Source organism: Somniosus microcephalus, chromosome 1 (genome assembly GCF_052327205.1).
Source record: "Somniosus microcephalus isolate GS21.2 chromosome 1, FLI_Smic_1.0, whole genome shotgun sequence".
Classification (NCBI taxonomy): Eukaryota; Metazoa; Chordata; class Chondrichthyes; order Squaliformes; family Somniosidae; genus Somniosus; species Somniosus microcephalus.
Window position 1 is genome coordinate 197,804,518 of NC_140987.1, and position 18,741 is coordinate 197,823,258.

Below are 18,741 nucleotides of genomic sequence, written 5' to 3' on the forward strand. Positions count from 1 at the left end.
CAACAGGGCTCAGATTGAGAATTGAGCAGAGTGGGATTCAAAACTGCATCCAACCCTATTCTGTGGCACTATTCCATTAACGCTCAGCATCACCATGCTGCTAAAAAAATATATTTTAAATAACATAATAAAAATTGATGAAACCATACATAACTTCTGCCAGTCGCAGTATTTTAGCTAAATTGTACATCAGGGGAGCTGTAGCTGCACATTCCTGAAGCCTGTTTCCCATTTGTAAAGCAGCACATTGTACAGGATTGGTCCATTTTCTCTCGCTGTACCTGATCACCCTGGAGAATACAGTTTAGAGAAACTAGTAAAATTAACTCTGTACTGCACTACCATAATCATATTATGATTGAATATTAAACACTCTCCGGAAAGCTGAGCTTGAGGATTAAGTTTAGATTTTGCCGCAATACTTCAAACATAATTTATGGCAGATCTCTCCTTCAAGTATTTACAATGTAAAACAATGTGTAAAATAGCACTAAATGTAGACTGAAAGCATAAGTTGTAGCATAGATAGGATTGCCTAGACAATCTTTGTTCCTTACCAGTAAGAGTACTGTGACATTGGCTGGTGTTCCTGTCCTTTCAATAACCAGGCGTATAACTGAGGTGCTTGTTTCATTCACCACAAACTTTGTTTGACCTGCAAACTTTACTTCTGTATCTCCAAATGCGAGAGTGGCACAAAGACCCAAAACAAGCTCAGCCACTGAGAAAACAGTAGGCATTCCTATAAAGACAAATCAGAGAAAGAACACCAGTTTAAACTAGGATCATTATTAGGATCACAGATAAAAATGTACAAACCTAAACTTTATGGGTAACTGTTTTCAGATTCTTAGAAAATCTTCCCCAAACCATTTAATAAATATTTTGGATAAAAGCTTTTCTCATTAGTTTTTAGTAAGTCTTATTATTACAGGATAATTCTGGAGGCCAAAACAATGGCAAACTCCTCCCCTTCACTACTAATTACCTCACCCAAGCACCCTTTTCTGCCCCCGCCACTCTGACACCAAATATGAGGAGCCCATGGATTTCTTTGTTTCCAAAGTTGAAGCTTTTCACTCAGCCACCTCTGGATCCATGTGCCTTTCTGTCTCGATCACATCTTTCATCAGCCCCTCACTCTGACTCTCACACCAAAATGCTCTGTAGTTTCTCCCCAATCTCCCCGCAGCTTTCATTAGTCATCATTGCCATGAGTAATACCAGCTGCTCCCTCAACCCTCTCCCAACCCAACTACCTCTCCTCAGCCTGAGATTTGCCAATATAGTCAATCTCTCCTTTTCCTCAGGAATTGACCTCCCCCTTCAAAACTGTTGGAGCCATCCGCCTTTGCTAAAGCCCCATCTTCAACCTCTGTCCTCTCCACCAGCCTATTTCTAACCTTCCCTTCCTCTCCAAGTTTCTTATCCAACTCTGTGCCCATCTCTCCCACCCTTCCACCACACTCTATTCAAATCCCTTTGGTCTGGATTCCCTCACACACACTATCAACAACCTCCCCATTACCAATGATGTCCTAAGTGGTTATAATCTCTGATCTCTGTGGATTTCAACATGATTGGTCACACTATCCTCCTCTGCCACTTCTACTCGTGGTTAACCTCTATAGAACAACTCTTTCTCCATTCCATTCCTACCTGCCCCAACATAGTCAGTACATCTGCTCCAATGTTTCCTCCCATTCTACAAGGGCACCTCTGTAGTACCCAAAATTCCCTTCATTGTCCCTCTTATTATTATTTACATGATACCCTCAGCAATATAATTTCTCAGCAGTAAACATCAGGGAAGATTCCATATGAACTGTCTGCCTCCCAAACTTCATTCTACACTAAACTCCATACCATCCAGAATTATGTTACTCATATCCTATTTTGTAATACATCCTGCACACCTTTTACCTCATCCTCACTGAACTTTATTCGGCCCCCATTCAAAATCCTGGTTTCTTTTTTCAAATCCTTAGTTGCAAAATAGGGTGACCTCTGCAAACTTCTGTAGCCCTGCATCCTAAAAGGCACCCTGTGTTCTTAGAACTCTGGTCTACTGTGTACCCCCCAATTTTTTGCCACAGCATCAGTGGCTGAGCCTTCAGTAACCATGCCCCAGTGCTTTAAAACTCTCTTTCCCATCTCACTTCCCACCTTCAATACCTGCTGTATATCTAAGGCACCTTTGGTTACCTCCCATAATTTCTCTCCCACTTCTTGTCCAGTGTCCTACAATTCCCCATAGGATACTCTGGATGTTTGTTATGTGAAAGGCAATTTATATGTGTAAGTTGTTCAGTATTTTAGTTGTGCGCCCTTCAACATAATGCCTACTTCACAACTCAGAGCTTCAAAACTCTTTAGACCAGGGTTAGGAGTGGCAATGAAAAGTAATGATAATAAAAAATAAAGTGGAGATAGTATGCATGTTACCTGTCAGACTAAAAATGTCAGTATAATCAACTTTCATTTGTAAAGATATTGGCAGGCCATAATTACTTATATTACCCTGACCCACTCACTGCTTCAGACTATTGTGGGCTGTTGCACATGCAAAACATGGAAACATAGGAATATGCATAACCATAAAAAACCAATTGTGGTCCATTGGCCAGTCCCAGAAATATAATATCCCATGATATGTGTCATATCCTTCTGCCATTTTTTCAACAGGTATTTAGACAGCTCTCTCTTGAATTTGCTGATACATTCAGCCCTCATTTAATCCCTTGACAGACCACTCCATAAATTCATCGCCTTCCTTGTATGGTAATTCAATCTAAACTGTTTTTCCACCTTTCATCTTCTAAATTTCAGGCTACTGGATTTTCGAACATTGAAGTTTAAAAGCAATTTATAGTATGAAGCACCTTAAGGCATGTTAACGTGATAAATGCAAGTATTATTCTTTTGTGAAGAAAAAACAGTAGGTATTATATCATTCAAATACTAATCTGACAGTGGACCTTGAGCAGCAGGCATGGGAGGAAATCTGAAAGTGAGTCAGTGTTGTCCCCTGCAAGACAAGCACTTATCATAGGTAGACATGCAAGAACGCCAGCCCTGCCAAACCTCATCCTCTTGTCAGTGGGAATCCTGCTGCGAGATTGTCAAGCAATGATAATGAGCCCCAAGCCAGGGAAATGGGTTGGGTTGGGGAAGTCCCACCCCGCCAGAACTCTGGCTCAAAAAGGATAATCACACCCACTGTGTTCATGTAAAATGCACTGCAAAATATGGAGAAGAGCATAGAGAAGTCCACCATCTGGATCTGCACAGTGATGCATGAATGTTTGTCTTCACTGCAGTCTACGATTGTATCCAAAGTGAAGCACTTAATAGTATGGGTCATAGGCACAGAGGAAGCACCTCGCATGAATGTTCATACTGCTGCTATTGGGCTTGAATTTTAAAGTTTCACTCTTTGCCAGCTTCTACATGCTTGGAAATCAGATATAGGCAACATTATATTTGCCCAACGACCTCCTCTCAGACAGCTATGTCAAGGAAATGCCCAACAGCAGGGTTTTGCCTATAGTAGTTGTAAATCAGATGAGTGGCTTTCGTGATGGTGCCACATCCAGGCAATCAAGCATCCCTGTACAAGTGATAGTAGGTGTGTCAAAAAGCATTCAGGATCAAATGCATTGGATAGTGCTGACATGTAGGGACAGCAAAGTGCATGTCACAGAGGTCTATGCTACCACAGTCCCAAAAGGCTGGCAGTGAAACCCTGCAACCAGTCAGCACATTTATGCTATTTAATTACAAAATCATTGAGAAGTAACAGGTTAGTCACATGCCACAAACAAACTGCAAGTACAAAGGGGAAGCAATATGACAAATCATTCAGTTACTCACAGAACACACAATGGATGGAATAAATACACTGCAGTTGATTAGTACATTGTGCTGAGTATCTTTGTGTCATTGCTTAGAATAAAGCAGTAGCACAACAAAAGATAATAACAGATGGCATTTGAGGAACTGCACAGCAAATTCTAGAACAAATTGATTCAGGGTAGGCTAATTTGCATACACAGATTGCATGTTTAAGGGAGCAGCTCTGGGACTTATTGGAAGGTGTCTTGGATTAGTATTTGATACACCAGACTTCCTTGCTACACTGATAGCTTGACAGCTAACTCATTCTAACTTTCATCTTCCTGCTCTGCTATGGCTCCAGCACTCTGTTCTTCTTCCTCCATATTTGGGCATCTATAGGGCAAAGTGATGCAACAGGCAACATCCAATGATGATTTGGGAGACCCTGGCATGGAGTGTACTGTAACAAAAAACCTCCCCGATCAGTCAAGACGTTTAAAGCCCTGCTTCAACATCCATTCTGATTGTAGCATGAAACTTGTTGTACATGCCTTCGGTTTCTGTCTGTGATTGCCACAAAAGGATGATAAGCCATGGTTGCAGATGATACCCTTGGCTTCTCAAGATCCATCCTTTCACTCTTCCTTGCGTATCAAGTGAGCATGGCACAGCTGGTTGCCTTAAAATGAAGGCATTGTGGGGGATGCCAGTAAGTAACCATTCACCTGCATTAATATGAGCTGATAGTTATATACTAGCTGCGCATTGACGAAACATAGTCCTTACAGTTCATCCAAGTTATTGCATTATTCATGAACCCAAATTACAACTTCTGTGCAACCAATGATTCCAGGAAACCAAGAGATCTGTAGAAACGTGCTGCCCTATCATACTGGTGTTGGTGGTCACCAGCGATAATAATTAAGTAGTTTAGCCAGCTAAATAATGCATCTGCGATCTTCTTGATACACTTCTGAATAGAAAACTGGTTTTACTGAATATATCACTTGACAATATTTGCCCAGAAGATCTCCAACAGATAGACAGTAAGAGCCATAATGAATTTCAGGATCATTGTGATGTTTGATAATGCCTGGAGATCTTCATTGAAGAAATGGCACAGTTCCATCACATTTTTCCTGTTTTAACTTCCAATTCTTAAAACACTTCTTTTCAGTCATTCCCAGGTAGCTCTGCCTGCAACACCTCACCATACAACTTATGTCCCCTTATATCACGGGTAGCACTTTTCTGCTCTTGCTGGTCTTCAGCAAATTGCACTATGTGGAATACTGAATACAATACCTAATGTCATCAAAATACTTTGTTGTGGCTCAGTTCCTTAGCAAGTCAGCTATTCATTTGGCCGTATGACACATCTGTAGTTTATGTTTTACTTACAACTGAAATTATTTGACTAAATTTCACATAACCCAGATATTTCTTAATAGCCATCCTGACATTTTAGTGCTACCTGGTCACTAGCACTATGAGTTGGCATTCCTTTCTCCTCCCCGTACTGAACTGCATACTGAAACTGATACAGCAACACATGATCCTTAGTAGTCATCTCATGAAAGGTTAGCCCTACTGCTAAAACAGAGGTCATTTTAAAGTCTTTGTGTTACTCATTTGGAAACAGAGAAGTTGTTTCATAATAGTATCATCAATTAATAATCACCTGGTATTTCTAGTCCACCCAGCAACAATTAAGCTGCCACTGCTCACCTTCCTACGCACAATGCTGTAAGTCCCATCAATATTACATAGTAATGAGTTGCGAAGTAATTTGCGTTAACCTTTTCAAAAGCCTATATTTAGGTCTGAACAAGTAGCACTTCAGACAGCAATAAGTACATCCTGCTGTTTATAACGCTATCTTCACTTTTGTACAAACATTACCATTTCACACCTATGTTGTATGTTGTGGATGAAACAGATGTAGTTACTAAGATCCCATTAAATATTTTGAAATGTTGAATAATCATAGAAATGTAATACTTCTTAACTAAATTTGCATTTAGAGCTTTACATCGTAATGTAATAATATCACATTGAATAAATGTTAGGTTGTTTGTAGTGTACATTAATAATTTAGATATGAATGTAGGAGGTATGATCAGTAAGTTCGCAGATGACACGAAAATTGGTGGAGTGGTAAATAGCGAGGAGGGAAGCCTCAGGCTACAGGTCGATATCTCTCTCTCTCCCTTAGGCAGTCCCTTGGAACCGAGGGTGACTTGTTTCCACATTAAAAATGAGCTCGCAGGTGACTGATGAGTCCAATGCGGGACATACAGTCTCTGTCACAGGTGGGGCAGACGGTGGTTGAAGGGGCGGGTGGGTGGGGTGCTTGGGTTGACGTGCACTCCTTGCGCTGCCTGCGCTTGGCTTCCGCTTGCTCCCAGCGAAGAGACGCGAGGTGTTTGGCGCCTTCCCGGATGCTTCTCCTCCACTTTGTGCAGTCTTGGGCCAGGGATTCCCAGGTGTCGGTGGGGATGTTACACTTTTTCAAGGAGGCTTTGAGGGTGTCCTTGAAGCGTTTCCTCTGCCCACCTGGGGCTTTCTTGCCGTGCCGGAGCTCCGAGTAGAGCGCTTGTTTTGGGAGTCTCGTATCGGGCATGCGGACAATGTGACCCATCCATCGGAGCTGATTGAGCGCGGTCAAAGCTTTGATGCTTCAATGCTGGGGATGTTGGCCTGAGCAAGAACACTGATGTTGGTGCGCCTACCCTGCCAATGGATTTGCAGGATCTTGCGGAGGCAGCGTTGGTGGTACCTCTCCAGTGCTTTGAGGTGCCTGCTGTACATGGTCCATGTCTCTGAGGCATACAGCAGGGCGGGTATCACTGCTGCTCTGTAGACCATGAGCTTAGTGCCGGGTTTGAGGTCCTGGTCTTCAAACACTCTCTTCCTCAGGCGACCGAAGGCTGCACTGGCACACTGAAGGCGGTGTTGTCGACGTCTGCCCTTGCTGACAGTAGGCTCCCGAGGTATGGAAAGTGGTCCACGTTGTCCAAGGCCTTGTCGTGAATTTTGATAATCAGGGGGCAGTACTGTGTGGCGGGGGCAGGTTGGTAGAGGACCTTTGTTTAGTGTAAGGCCCATGCTCTCGTACGCTTCGGTGAAGGTGTTGACAATGGTTTGGAGTTCAACCTCCAAGTGAGCGCAGACGCAAGCGTCGTCTGGATACTGTAATTCGACGACAGAGGATGGGACGACCTTGGATCTGGACTGGAGGCAACGGAGGCTGAACAGTTTCCCGTTTGTTCTGTAAATTAGCTTCACTCCAGTGGGGAGCTCACTGAGGGTGAGATGGAGCATTGCAGCAAGGAAGATCGAGAAAAGCGTTGGTGCGATGACACAGCCTTGCTTGATCCCGGTTTGTACGTGAATTGAGTCTGTGGTGGAACCGTTGGTCAGGATCATGGCTTGCATGTCGTCGTGAAGCAGATGGGTTGGTTAGATGGGCAGAACAGTGGCAAGTGGAATTTAACCCTAAAAATTGTGAGGTGATGCATTTTGGGAGGACTAACAAGGCAAGGGAATACACAATGAATGGTAGGACCCCAGGAAGGACAGAGGATCAGAGGGACCTTGGTGTGCATGTACATAGATCCCTGAAGGTAGCAGGACAGGTTGATAAGGTGGTTAAAAAGGAATATGGGATACTTACCTTCATTAGCCAAGGCATAGAATATAAGAGCAGGGAGGTTATGATGGAGCTGTACAAAACGCTAGTTAGGCCACAGCTGGAATACTGTGTGCAGTTCTGGTCGCCACACTATAGGAAGGATGTGATTGCATTGGAGAGGGTGCAGAGGAGATTCACCAGGATGTTACCTGGGCTGGAGTGCTTCAGCTATGAAGAGAGACTGGACAGGCTAGGGTTGTTTTCCTTAGAGCAGAGAAGGCTGAGGGGGGACCTGATTGAGGTGTACAAAATTATGAGGGGCATCGATAGGTTAGATAGAAAGGAACTTTTCCCCTTTGTAGAGGGATCAATAACCAGGGGGCATAGTTTCAAGGTAAGGGGCAGGAGGTTTAGAGGGGATTTGAGGAAAAACTTTTTCACCCAGAAGGTGGTTGGAATCTGGAACTCACTGCCTGAAAGGGTGGTAGAGGCAGGAACCCTCACAACATTCAAGAAGCATTTAGATGAGCACTTGGAACGCCATAGCATACAAGGCTACAGACCAAGTGCTGGAAAATGGGATTAGAATAGACAGGGCTTGATGGCCGGCGCGGACACGATGGGCCAAAGGGCCTCTTTCTGTCCTGTATAACTCTATGACTATGTTTAGTTTATATTTCAAAACTAGTATACAAGTTAACTGTCTACTGTAATAAACTAAGCTGGAATGGATTTCAATGTTTATTTTATTAATACAAAATCAGCAATATTCTCCAGGGTCTGAATCAGCAAATGAACTGTGCAATACAGCATGCCAGTAATCGCTTGCTTGATGTGCTGATTATTTTAATTCATTAAAAAACTTTTATTTAGTTCTTTATGAAATAATTAGTAATGAAATAATTGAACGACAAGAAAAGTTAGCCCTATAGACATTATTATTAATATTTCTCTGGCACTGGTGTTGTATAACATTAATGACTGTATTTAATCACTTTTATATATATTCGTTAAAGAGGAGCGTAGAAAAGCATGCCGGAAGCAGCACCAAGCATACCTGAAAATGAGAGGCCAACCTGGTGAAGTTACAACACAGGACTACATGCATGCTAAACAGCAAACACCAGTATGCTATAGACATAGCTAAATGATCCCACAACCAAGGAATCAGGTCAAAGCTCTGCAGCCCTGCCACAGCCAATCATGAATGGTGGTGGATCATTAAGCAACTAAAAGGCTCCATGAACATCCCCGTCCTCAATAATGGCAGAGCCCAGCATGTGTGTGCAAAAGACAAGGCTGAAGCTTATGCAAACATCTTCAGTCAGAAATGGCCAGCGAATGATTCTTTTCAGCCTCCTCGCAAGGTCCCTGCCATCACAGATGCCAGTTTTCAGCCAATTCAATTAATTCCACATGAAATCAAGAAATAGCTGAGTGCACTGGACATAGCAAGACTACAGGACTCAACAATACTGTACTGCTGAAAACCTGTGCTCCAGTGCTACCCAAACTGCTCCAGTACAACACAACATTGGCATCTACCCATTAATGTGGGAAATTGCCCAGGTATGTCCTGTCCACAAAAAGTAAGTCTACTCCCAAACATCACTAAAGTGATGGAAGGAGTCATCAACAGTGCTATCAAGTGGCATTTACTCACCAATAACCTGTCCACTGCCAGATTTGGTTCCGTCAGGACACCTCAGCGCCAAACATCATTACAACCTTGGTCCAAACATGGAATGAACTAAATTCCATAGGCGAGGCGAGAGTGAACATTCTTAACATCAAAGTAGCATTTGATCTAGCGTGGTACCTAGAAACCCTAGTAAAACTGAAGTCATTAACAATGTTCCCATTAATTTTTTTCCGCTGCGCGGCCCCTTTAAGGGGCTGTGCGGCCCATTCAAAATACAGCGCATGCGCGGTTTTTCGCAGAGAGCTGTGCAGCTGCACAGCTTATAGGGAACATTGGTCAATAAGGACCAGGAGGAAAACTCTCCAGCGGCTCGAGTCATACCTCGCACAAGGAAGATGGTTGTGCTTGTTGGGGACCAATCATCTCCGCACCAGGACATCACTGCAGGAGTTCATCAGGATAGCATCCTAGGCCCAACTATCTTCAGCTACTTCAATCAATCTATCCTTCCATCATAAGGTTGGAAGTGGGGCTGTTCACTGATGATTGCAGAGTGTTCAGCTCCATTCGCAATTCCTCAGATAATGAAGCAGTTCTTGACCAATGTAGAATGAACTGGACAACATCCAGACTTGGGCTGATAAGTGGCAAGTAACATTCACATAAGTGCCAGGCAATGGCCATCTTCAACAAGAGAGGGCCTATTCACCTCCCCTTGACATTCAATGATATTGCCATCACCGTCCCCTACCATTAACATCCTGGGAGTCATCATTGGCCTGAAACTCAACTCGCACAGAAATGGATTGACAACTAGAGAAGGTCAGAGGTTGGGAATTCTGTAGCGAGTGACTCACCTCCTGGCTCTCCAAAGCCTTTCCTCCATCTACAAAGCAAAAGTCAGGAGTGTGATGAAATACTTTCCACTTGCCTTAGTGTTAGGGGGATTAAATACGTGGGGTTACGGGGATAGGGTGGGATATGTGTTGGTGTAGGGGTTACGGGGATCGGGTGGGATATGTTTCGGTGCAGGCTCGATGGGCCGAAATGGCCTCTATCTGCACTGTGGGGTTTCTGTGATTCTGTGATTCTGTGAAAGCGGTACGATTGATCAGCACCTCATCCACTAGCCGAAATACCCACCCCCACCACCACTGGCACACTGTGGCTGTGGTGTCTACAGGATACACTGCAGCAACTCACCAAAGCTTCTTCGGCAGCATCTTCAAAACCCACAACCTCCACCATCTAGAAAGACAAGGGCAGCAGATACAGCGGAACACCATCACCTCCAAGTTACACACACTCTGAGTTGGACATTCCTTCATCATTGCTGGGTCAAAATCCTGGAACTCTCTACCTAACAGCATTGAGAAAGCATCAACAACAACAACTTGTATTTATATAGCGCCTTTAACGTAGTAAAACGTCCCAAGGCGCTTCACAGGAGTGTTATAAAACAAAAAAATTGAAACTGAGCCACATATGGAGAAATTAGGGCAGGTGACCAGAAGCTTGGTCAAAGAGGTCAGTTTTAAGGAGCATCTTAAAGGAGGAAAGAGAGGTGGAGAGGTTTAGGCAGGGACTTCCAGAGCTTAGGGCCTAGGCAACAGAAGGCACGGCCACCAATGGTTGAGCGATTATAATCAGGGATGCTCAAGGAGGCAGAATTAGGTCAGCGAGCACAGGGGTGATGGGTGAACGGGACTTGGTGCGAGCTAGGACACGGGCAGCCGTGTTTTGGATGAACTCATGTTTACGTCGGGTAGAATGTGGGAGGCCAGCCAGGAGTGCGTTGGAATAGTCAAATCTAGAGGTAACAACGGCATGGATCACATCTACACCACATGGACTCCAGTAGTTCAAGAGGAAGTCCCACCACCATCCTCTCAATGGCAACTAGGGATGGGCAATAAATGCCAGTGATGCCCACATCCCAGGAATTAATAAAAAATACTTTGATACAGTGTTGAAAAGTCTTGATCAAGGTAAATAAGGATGTATGCACACACAGATCGAAAGGGAATAATGGGACCCAACAAGGACTACTGTACTAAGATATTAGGATGTTATCTAATCAAGTCAGCAAGATGACATCAGTTACTGGAAGAGTCATGCTCAAATGATCATAACCATCGTCTTAACCCTGATTATGTCAATACAATATATTAATAAAAATATATGGGGGGAGAAATTCGGTATCGCCCGTTTGGGGCGATAAATTTTGAAATCATGAAAAATTAGCGGCAGGCGCTAATGAGTCTGAGGTTTCCCTAAATTGGCTGTTAGCGCTCCTGGAAAGTGCTGGAGCGCTAAAGCAAGTGCTAATGACCTACGCAGGGCGCTCCAGGGGCGCTACCAGCAGAGCGAAAATGAATTTCAGGTGCTATGCAATCGGGAATGATCCTTCAAACTGGCCCCTTCCAGCTGTTAAAGGGAAGGTTGTATCGTTGTGCAGGTTCTCATTATCAGCACTGCTGGTTGTGAAGGCGACCTGCATGGAAACAAATCCCCTGATCATGATGGCTGATCCCACTCCCAGAGAGAAAGCTCGTTGTTTCACAGACGAGGCATTGGAAGCATTGGTCGCAGGAGTGGAGCGAAGGAGAGCAGTGCTGTTCCCAGACACTGGAAGGGGGACATTGCCCCAGGTATTCAGGGTAATGTAGAGGGAAGTGGCCCAGGACATCTCGGCCAGTAGTTTGGTCATACGCAGCCTGACACAGTGCCAGAAGAAATTCAACGCCCTCACTCGGGTGGTCAAGGTGAGTACATGCTTCAACAGGTCCTACATACCAGCATCTGAACTTCAGTCTGTACACACTGTACAAACCACCACACCCCCACCATTCACCCACCAAGCATCTGCACCTACTCAAACTCACATCCACATCTCACACCTTGCCTACAATCACAGCTATTCAACTATGGCAGGCATATCTCCCAAACACATAGCTGGACTCTGACTCACACACATTCGTTTCTCTTGCAGGCCAAGATGGCTCATAATAGGAGGGAGCAGCACAGAACAGGCGGGGGTGATGCGCAGCTCCAGCAGCTTTCAGACCTGGAGGAGTGAGTACTGCGACTCATTCAGCAGCAGGTGGTGGCCGTCGGCAACGTTGACCCCCTTGGGGGCAACAACAGTATGTTCATCCCCTCTCCTCTCATTCTACTTCCCCCTCACACCACAAGCCTTTCCCAATTTCCAGCTCCTAATACTGTCTGCATTCCTTGCTCCCTTCCTGCCCCCCTTCCCTCACCTTAAAGCGAGTCTGGTGCCTTTATGCTTTCAGAGAATCAGCAAACAGATGACCAGCCTGTCCCTGAGGCTCCCACTGAGAGTGAGGAAGAAGAGGAGGAGCAAAGCACCGTATCACTGCACCTATCACCCGCAGGCACCACCTCAGATACTGGCACTACGTGATCTTTAGAGGCAAGTTTAGTAGAGGGGTCTGCACAGGGAGGTGCACTGGGGATGAGCGAGCTGCAACAAGGCCAGGGGAAAGGGTAGCTTGAGAGCCAGCCCCCCGGAGGGCGAGTTCGCACACGAGTTCTGCTGCGCATGTCTCAGATGAGGACCTCGATGGGGAGGCGTTCACAAGAAGGATGATGGGCATGCACACCAAGATGATAGGTGCAATGGTAAGGAGCGTGGAGGAGTCTGCCTCCAACACTGCACAGAGCTCTACGCACACCATGGAGCCCATCCTTGGCAGTCTGCCAAGGATGGTGGACTCCCTGAGAGATCGTGGGGACCCAGTCCTCATGCCGCGTGTCATGGGCGATGTGGCAGCATCCATTGCAGCACAGGCGGAAGCTACGCAACATCTTAGTGCTGTAATGCAGTCAATGGTTGATGACATCCAGTCTCAGAATGCTCTCATGCAGTCTCAGCTTGATGCCACTAATGCTCTGACTGCTGCCATTGTCGCTGGGACCACCACAGTTCACCAGGGATCTCACGGTGTCGTAGCAGCCCAGCAATTTGTGATGCAGCAGATTGGTAGTGATGCTGAGGTGCTGCCCCAGGGGAGTGGCAGTGGGTCAAAGGAGCAGGAACCTGCTGTCCTCTCTCAGGGTGACAGCATTCCTGCTCCCACCACTGCCACTCCGCCACTGCCCTTGCCGCTGCCCATCATCTAGCCAGCCCAGACTGCCACCGCCCACACTGAGGTGACGTAGTGTACAGCCAGGCTTTCCAGGCCCAGAGCTGGTCGAGGGCATCCTGCAAGGCCATCTGTAGTCTCTGGGACTGACACTCAGCAGCCTTCCACCAGCCCTGCTGCAGCCACTGGGGAGACACTACGTCGGAGCAGTGGATTAGGAAAAGGCACTGTAAAGAGGGGAAGTAAGGGTTTGCACAGGGGTGATTAGTTAATATTGTTGCTGTATATATGTGGTTGCTGAATTTGGATAAATTTCTTTTTGGAATGTTGCAGAAATGGTGCCGTTTCTCATTTCAGCTTTGGGGTGTGGTATGGAATGAGAAATTGATGGAATGATGGGGACTGGATGAGCAACCAGAAAGTGGCCTCGAATTCATTGGAACCGCAGTCTGATGAGGCGGTCACAGACCGCCCTTTCACAAGGCCGATGGAGTGGCTGGATCTTCTGTTGCTGCTGTTCATGCTCCTGTTCCTCATCCTCGTCCTCCTCCTGCTCCTCCTCCAGAGGTGGTGCGGCTATGCCTGGTGGCAATGGCTGCGTCCTCATGATAGCCAAGTTGTGCAGCATGCAGCAGACGACAACGAAAAGGAACACCCGCTCAGCCGAGTACTGGAAGGCTCCTCCCGAACGGTCATGGCAGCGGAACCATTGCTTGAGCACTCTGATGGTCTGCTCAATGGTGTTCTCATTGTATGAGTGCTGGGCATGAGTGCTGGGGTTGTGCGAGGGGAGTCATGAGCCAGGTGGAGAGCGGATAGCCCTTGTCTCCCAGCAGCCATCCGCTAGCTTGATGTGGTGGCTGGAAGAGTGCTGGCACACCAGTCTGGCACAGAATGAAGGCATCATGGCTGCTGCCAGGATAGCGGGCATTGACGGTGAGGATGCGCTGTGTGTGGTCGCACACCAACTGCACATTAAGTGAGTGGTAGCCTTTGCGGTTATGGAATACCTCAGGATTGTTATGAGGTGCCCGCAAAGCAACGTGGGTGCAGTCAATGGTGCCCTGCACCATGGGAAAGCCTGCTATCCTGGCAAAGCCACATGCACGCTCACGCTGCTTCTCTCTGGTCATGGGGAAGGAAATGTTGTCCCTTCTCCTTCTGTAGCGAGCATCTGTGACCTCGTGGATGCAGCAATGGATGGCGAACTGTGATATGTTAGATGTGACTCCTGTTGCACACTGGAAGGATCTGCTGGCATAGAAATTGAGGACGATGGTAACCTTAACTGCCACTGAGAGACGTGGTGCTCCTGAAATGAGGCTCGAGGTCTGACTGCAGGAGGTGGCAGAGCTCTGTGACCATGTCCTTGGTGAAGTGGAGCCTTCTAAGACACTGCTCCTCAGTGAGACTGATGTAGGAGAAATGCTGCCGGAATACCCTGGGAGGGTAAGGCCTCCTGTTGAGAGCCCTGTTGGCCCTCCTCCCTATGGCCACATTTTGTAATCATTCTCTCTGCCTCCGCTGCCTCCGATGATGAGGCTGGAGGGCGAGGTCCAGTGCCTGTACAGCCCCCATTAAATGATGAAAATGTTGCACTATCAAATGTAACCCAAACGAAAGTGATAAATTTTTCTCAGCCAGAATACTACTTCAAGTTGAGAATGCTCAAATCGCCAGTTTGCTTATGTCAAACTGACAAGGCAGCATTCTTAGCCGACAAAATAAAACGGAAGTTGACGCCTTTATATAGCGCTCCACCAGCACTCATCTGACTGCATTCCGCCTCCTCTACCTGTCATTGCTAACGGCAGGCACTCAGGCAGGGGGCGAGAGTGAATTTCAGAGCCGGGCGCTGCGCACCCGGATGACGTCATGATCTCCAGCCGCAGGTGATCATGGTGCTAGTGGTTACCACCGCCACAAACCTCCACTTCAATTTTGCGGGCATCGGTACTATCGCCACGCCTGGTCACAAAGCCGGTAGCGCCCCCTTAGCGTCCCCGGAGGCGCTAACGGGAGGTGCTAAGGTGCCCAATTTCTCCCCCTAGATATTCATATTTTGGACTTTTTTCAGGTTGCCACTGCCAGCTCACATCCCCACCCCGCACACACACACACATCCCACACAAACTTTCTAAAATGATGCTCCATGATCCCCTGAAGTAAAATTACAGAAATATAACAAACCATTAAACATTTCTTGACAAGAAGTACTTTCTGCACAGACTAAGTAATCTTTCTGGGTGTTATTATGCTCTTGCAGTGTTACCAATTAAACATAATTGAATAACTTACATTTTTGAATTAGTTGATTTTTGAATAAAATGTGCATTTATTTAAAATATTGTAATCAGAATCATCCTGTCACAACAGCTGGAAGCAATCACTTACTGTAATAATAACATGACATTTTAGATGGTAATAATGAGGTTCGGCTTTAAGAGCTATGTGATTGATAGTTTAAATGCCTGGATAATAACCGAACAAAGTTTATCTATAGTTTTTGAAGCTGTGATTGTTTACAGATATAACAGCAACAGTTACAAAATCTAACGCCTGGCTAACCAAGCACCTGAAAACTCAAGATTCCAACAAATTTACAACATATGCATATGTTTGATAAGTTTTATAAACTATTCCATGATACAACATTTTAAATTAATCATTTGTTCAATTATTCTAAATACGAGCCAGGTGTTAGATTTTGTAACTGTTGCTGTCATATCTGTAAACATTCACAGCTTCAAAAACTATAGATAAACTTTGTTCAGTTATTATCCAGGCAGCACGGTGGCATAGTGGTTAGCAGTGTTGCCTCACAGCGCCAGGGACCCGGGTTCGAATCTGGCCTCGGGTGACTGTCTGTGTGGAGTTTGCACATTCCCTCTGTGTTTGCGTGGGTTTTCTTCGGGTGCTCCAGTTTCCTCCCACAATCCAAAGATGTGCGGGTTAGGATGATTGGCTATGATAAATTGACCCTTAGTGTTATGGGGATAGGGTGGGATATGTGTTGGTGTAGGGGTTACGGGGATCGGGAGGGATATGTGTCGGTGCAGGCTCGATGGGCTGAAATGGCCTCTATCTGCACTGTGGGGTTTCTGTGATCTGTGATTTAAACTATCAATCACATAGCTCTTAAAGTTGAACCTCCTTATTACAAACAGCTCCTTGCAGCAGACTTTGCCGTTGGTCCTAACAGAAGCACAACTAGTGGACAAGCTAAAACCCGTATCTATTCTTCATGGAGTTGTATTAATGAAATGTGTCTACATATGTAACCACCCTGATTGGGCTGATCCTTCCTGAAATTTTCAAGGCTCATTGGATCTCAGTATTGTTTGTAATTCTCTCCAAGTAGTAGTGATGCACTGGAGGTGACTGGGGAAAGATTTCAACCTTACCCAGTCTATCATTCCATTTCAGTATCCTATTCTCTAAGATTTTTTTAAACCCTTGGTGCCCTATAACTTAATCTGGCAACTGATATATGAACATCTGAGCTGATGAGAATATAGATTTGCATATGCAACAAACATTCAGAACCAAAAATGCAATTGCCTAATTCCATACTTCAAGTCTAAAGGAAGTTTATTCACTGCCAAGTTAAGTTGGTGAAGAAAATGCCCATAACCTTATTCCCCTTATCATGCAACCAAATATAATAAAATTACTTCTACTTTGCAATGAAAATTTGAACACTAATCTTCCATTTTCAGTGCCATCAATCATAATAATTAATCTGTCAGTGTAGTGATTGAATTTCTTGAAGGGGTATTCCAGAACAAGGTCTTGTAATGGCTTTTTTCTTTAATGTTTCATAGTCCCATGATATAATTACTATATTCATACTGGAACGTATTAAAATATAATTATTTTAATTTCCCTACTATTTGGTAAGCCTCCTGCTCAGAGTTGTCATTTTCTATGAAAAGCATGTCAAGGTCATTCCAAGCCCCACCCCACCCCCTTTTATGCACTGAACAGTTATCTTTATTTAGGAGCCAAAACATAGCGCCAAATAAAGTTAATTTTCAGTACATAAACAACTTATCTAAACTTTTTTCTCAAAAAGTTATCCAAATGCAGTTTTTAAATAGCAAGTATAAAAGTATTGTATAAGGTCGAATTAAAATTATAGCTGCAGTAGGAAACTAGTTGTGCAGTAAGAAATTTACCTGCCATTACAGCTGTTTTTATTATGTGCCTGTATAAACAAATATTCAGGTAACACTAAGGCAATGCAACTTAGAATATTATCTTATAGTATTCATTCAGTTACACTTTTTTAAAACATTAATTTCAGTTCAGGAACAGGAAACGGCTACTTTCAGGATTGTATTCCCTTTAAATACCAGTTTCCTACCAAGGTGCTGACTATAAATTGGATCAATACTTTACTCAAAGAATACAATATTAGAACAATTGTTTACAGTAATTGCACTTGAACATCAACTGTCCTTTGCCGTTATAAGTGAAATGTTCTCACGGTAAACAGAATTGATTGTACTATTTAAAATGAAACAACGATTGCGTCTTTGTACGAAGTGCTTCTCAGAAATGTTCTGATTTTAGAAATGAGGATTTTTCGCACAAATCTGGTCTTTCGATTTGTAGACATGCATTCAAAAAGGTGGTCGGCGACTCCACTGCCTGAGACAGCATCTCTCAGTCCCTCGCGCACCGCACCGCACGCTGAGGTGCGACCAGACACCGTGTGATCAACAATATACAAAACAAAAACACACGGTTCGAATACCGAACCAGCCGAACAAAACGCAGAGAGCTACGTTTCTGGTACTACTTCTCGTTTAGCAGGTGAGGAAATCATGATTTTCTTTGATTTGATTTTCTTTGCAAACCCAGATTCTCCAACTATACGCAATCCGTATAATAACAATAAATCCATTAGACGTTTTTTTTTCCCTTAAGCGACCCCGTTATTTCGAATATAGATTTTGTTCCGCTAGATACCCGCACTCGCAAAACGCATTTTCATTGGTTGGACGATCTATAAAAGTCTGGTTGGAAACAATCTTAATTAAACTCATTCTGCTTTATCTTTAAACTCACTTGCAGTGGTTTTCCAGCGGGGTGCCGCGGTCCCTTGAGGGTCCGTGGAAAGCCTGCAGAGGATCCGCAAGCGCGTCCCGGTTCCCGGCAGTGTCAACGCAAAAACTGCTCCCGCTCCCTGGATCTGGATCAGGGCTCGCGCCGCGGCTCTGCGAGAGCGCATGCGCCGGGACTCGGGGCTGGCCGCCTGAGTGGCTCGTTCGCCTGCCCCCAAATTAGACTTCTGCTTTTACCATTATTTTATTTAATTACATGAATAAGAAGAAAGCAACACCTACCTGGTGGAACTGAACAGGCAAATATTGATAACTGGCAGCACATAAAAATACTTTAAAAATTATTTTAATGAGTGCACAGGGTCCACTGAAGCATCCAAGTCACTTCACAGAGACATAATCAAAAAATGGACATCAAGTCAAAGAAGGAGAGATTAGCAAGGGTGACTT

General features: G+C 44.9%; 1 protein-coding gene across 6 annotated transcripts in view; it reads right to left on the reverse strand.

Annotated features, from left to right (window-relative positions):
• adgrv1 (adhesion G protein-coupled receptor V1) overlaps positions 1-18,431 on the reverse strand; it is a 986,427-nt gene extending 967,996 nt beyond the window's left edge. For all 6 annotated transcript variants that reach the window (XR_015078534.1, XM_085989059.1, XM_085989068.1 and 3 more), the window contains exons 1-2: positions 18,296-18,431; positions 558-742 (exon numbers count right to left, since the gene is read on the reverse strand). Coding sequence is in view for 5 of the 6 variants with exons in the window: in XM_085989059.1 (XP_085845185.1) it covers positions 558-740 (183 nt within the window). In the remaining variant the exon portion in view is untranslated. The remainder of the gene's footprint in view (positions 1-557; positions 743-18,295) is intronic.
• Between the last annotated feature and the right edge of the window lie 310 nt (positions 18,432-18,741).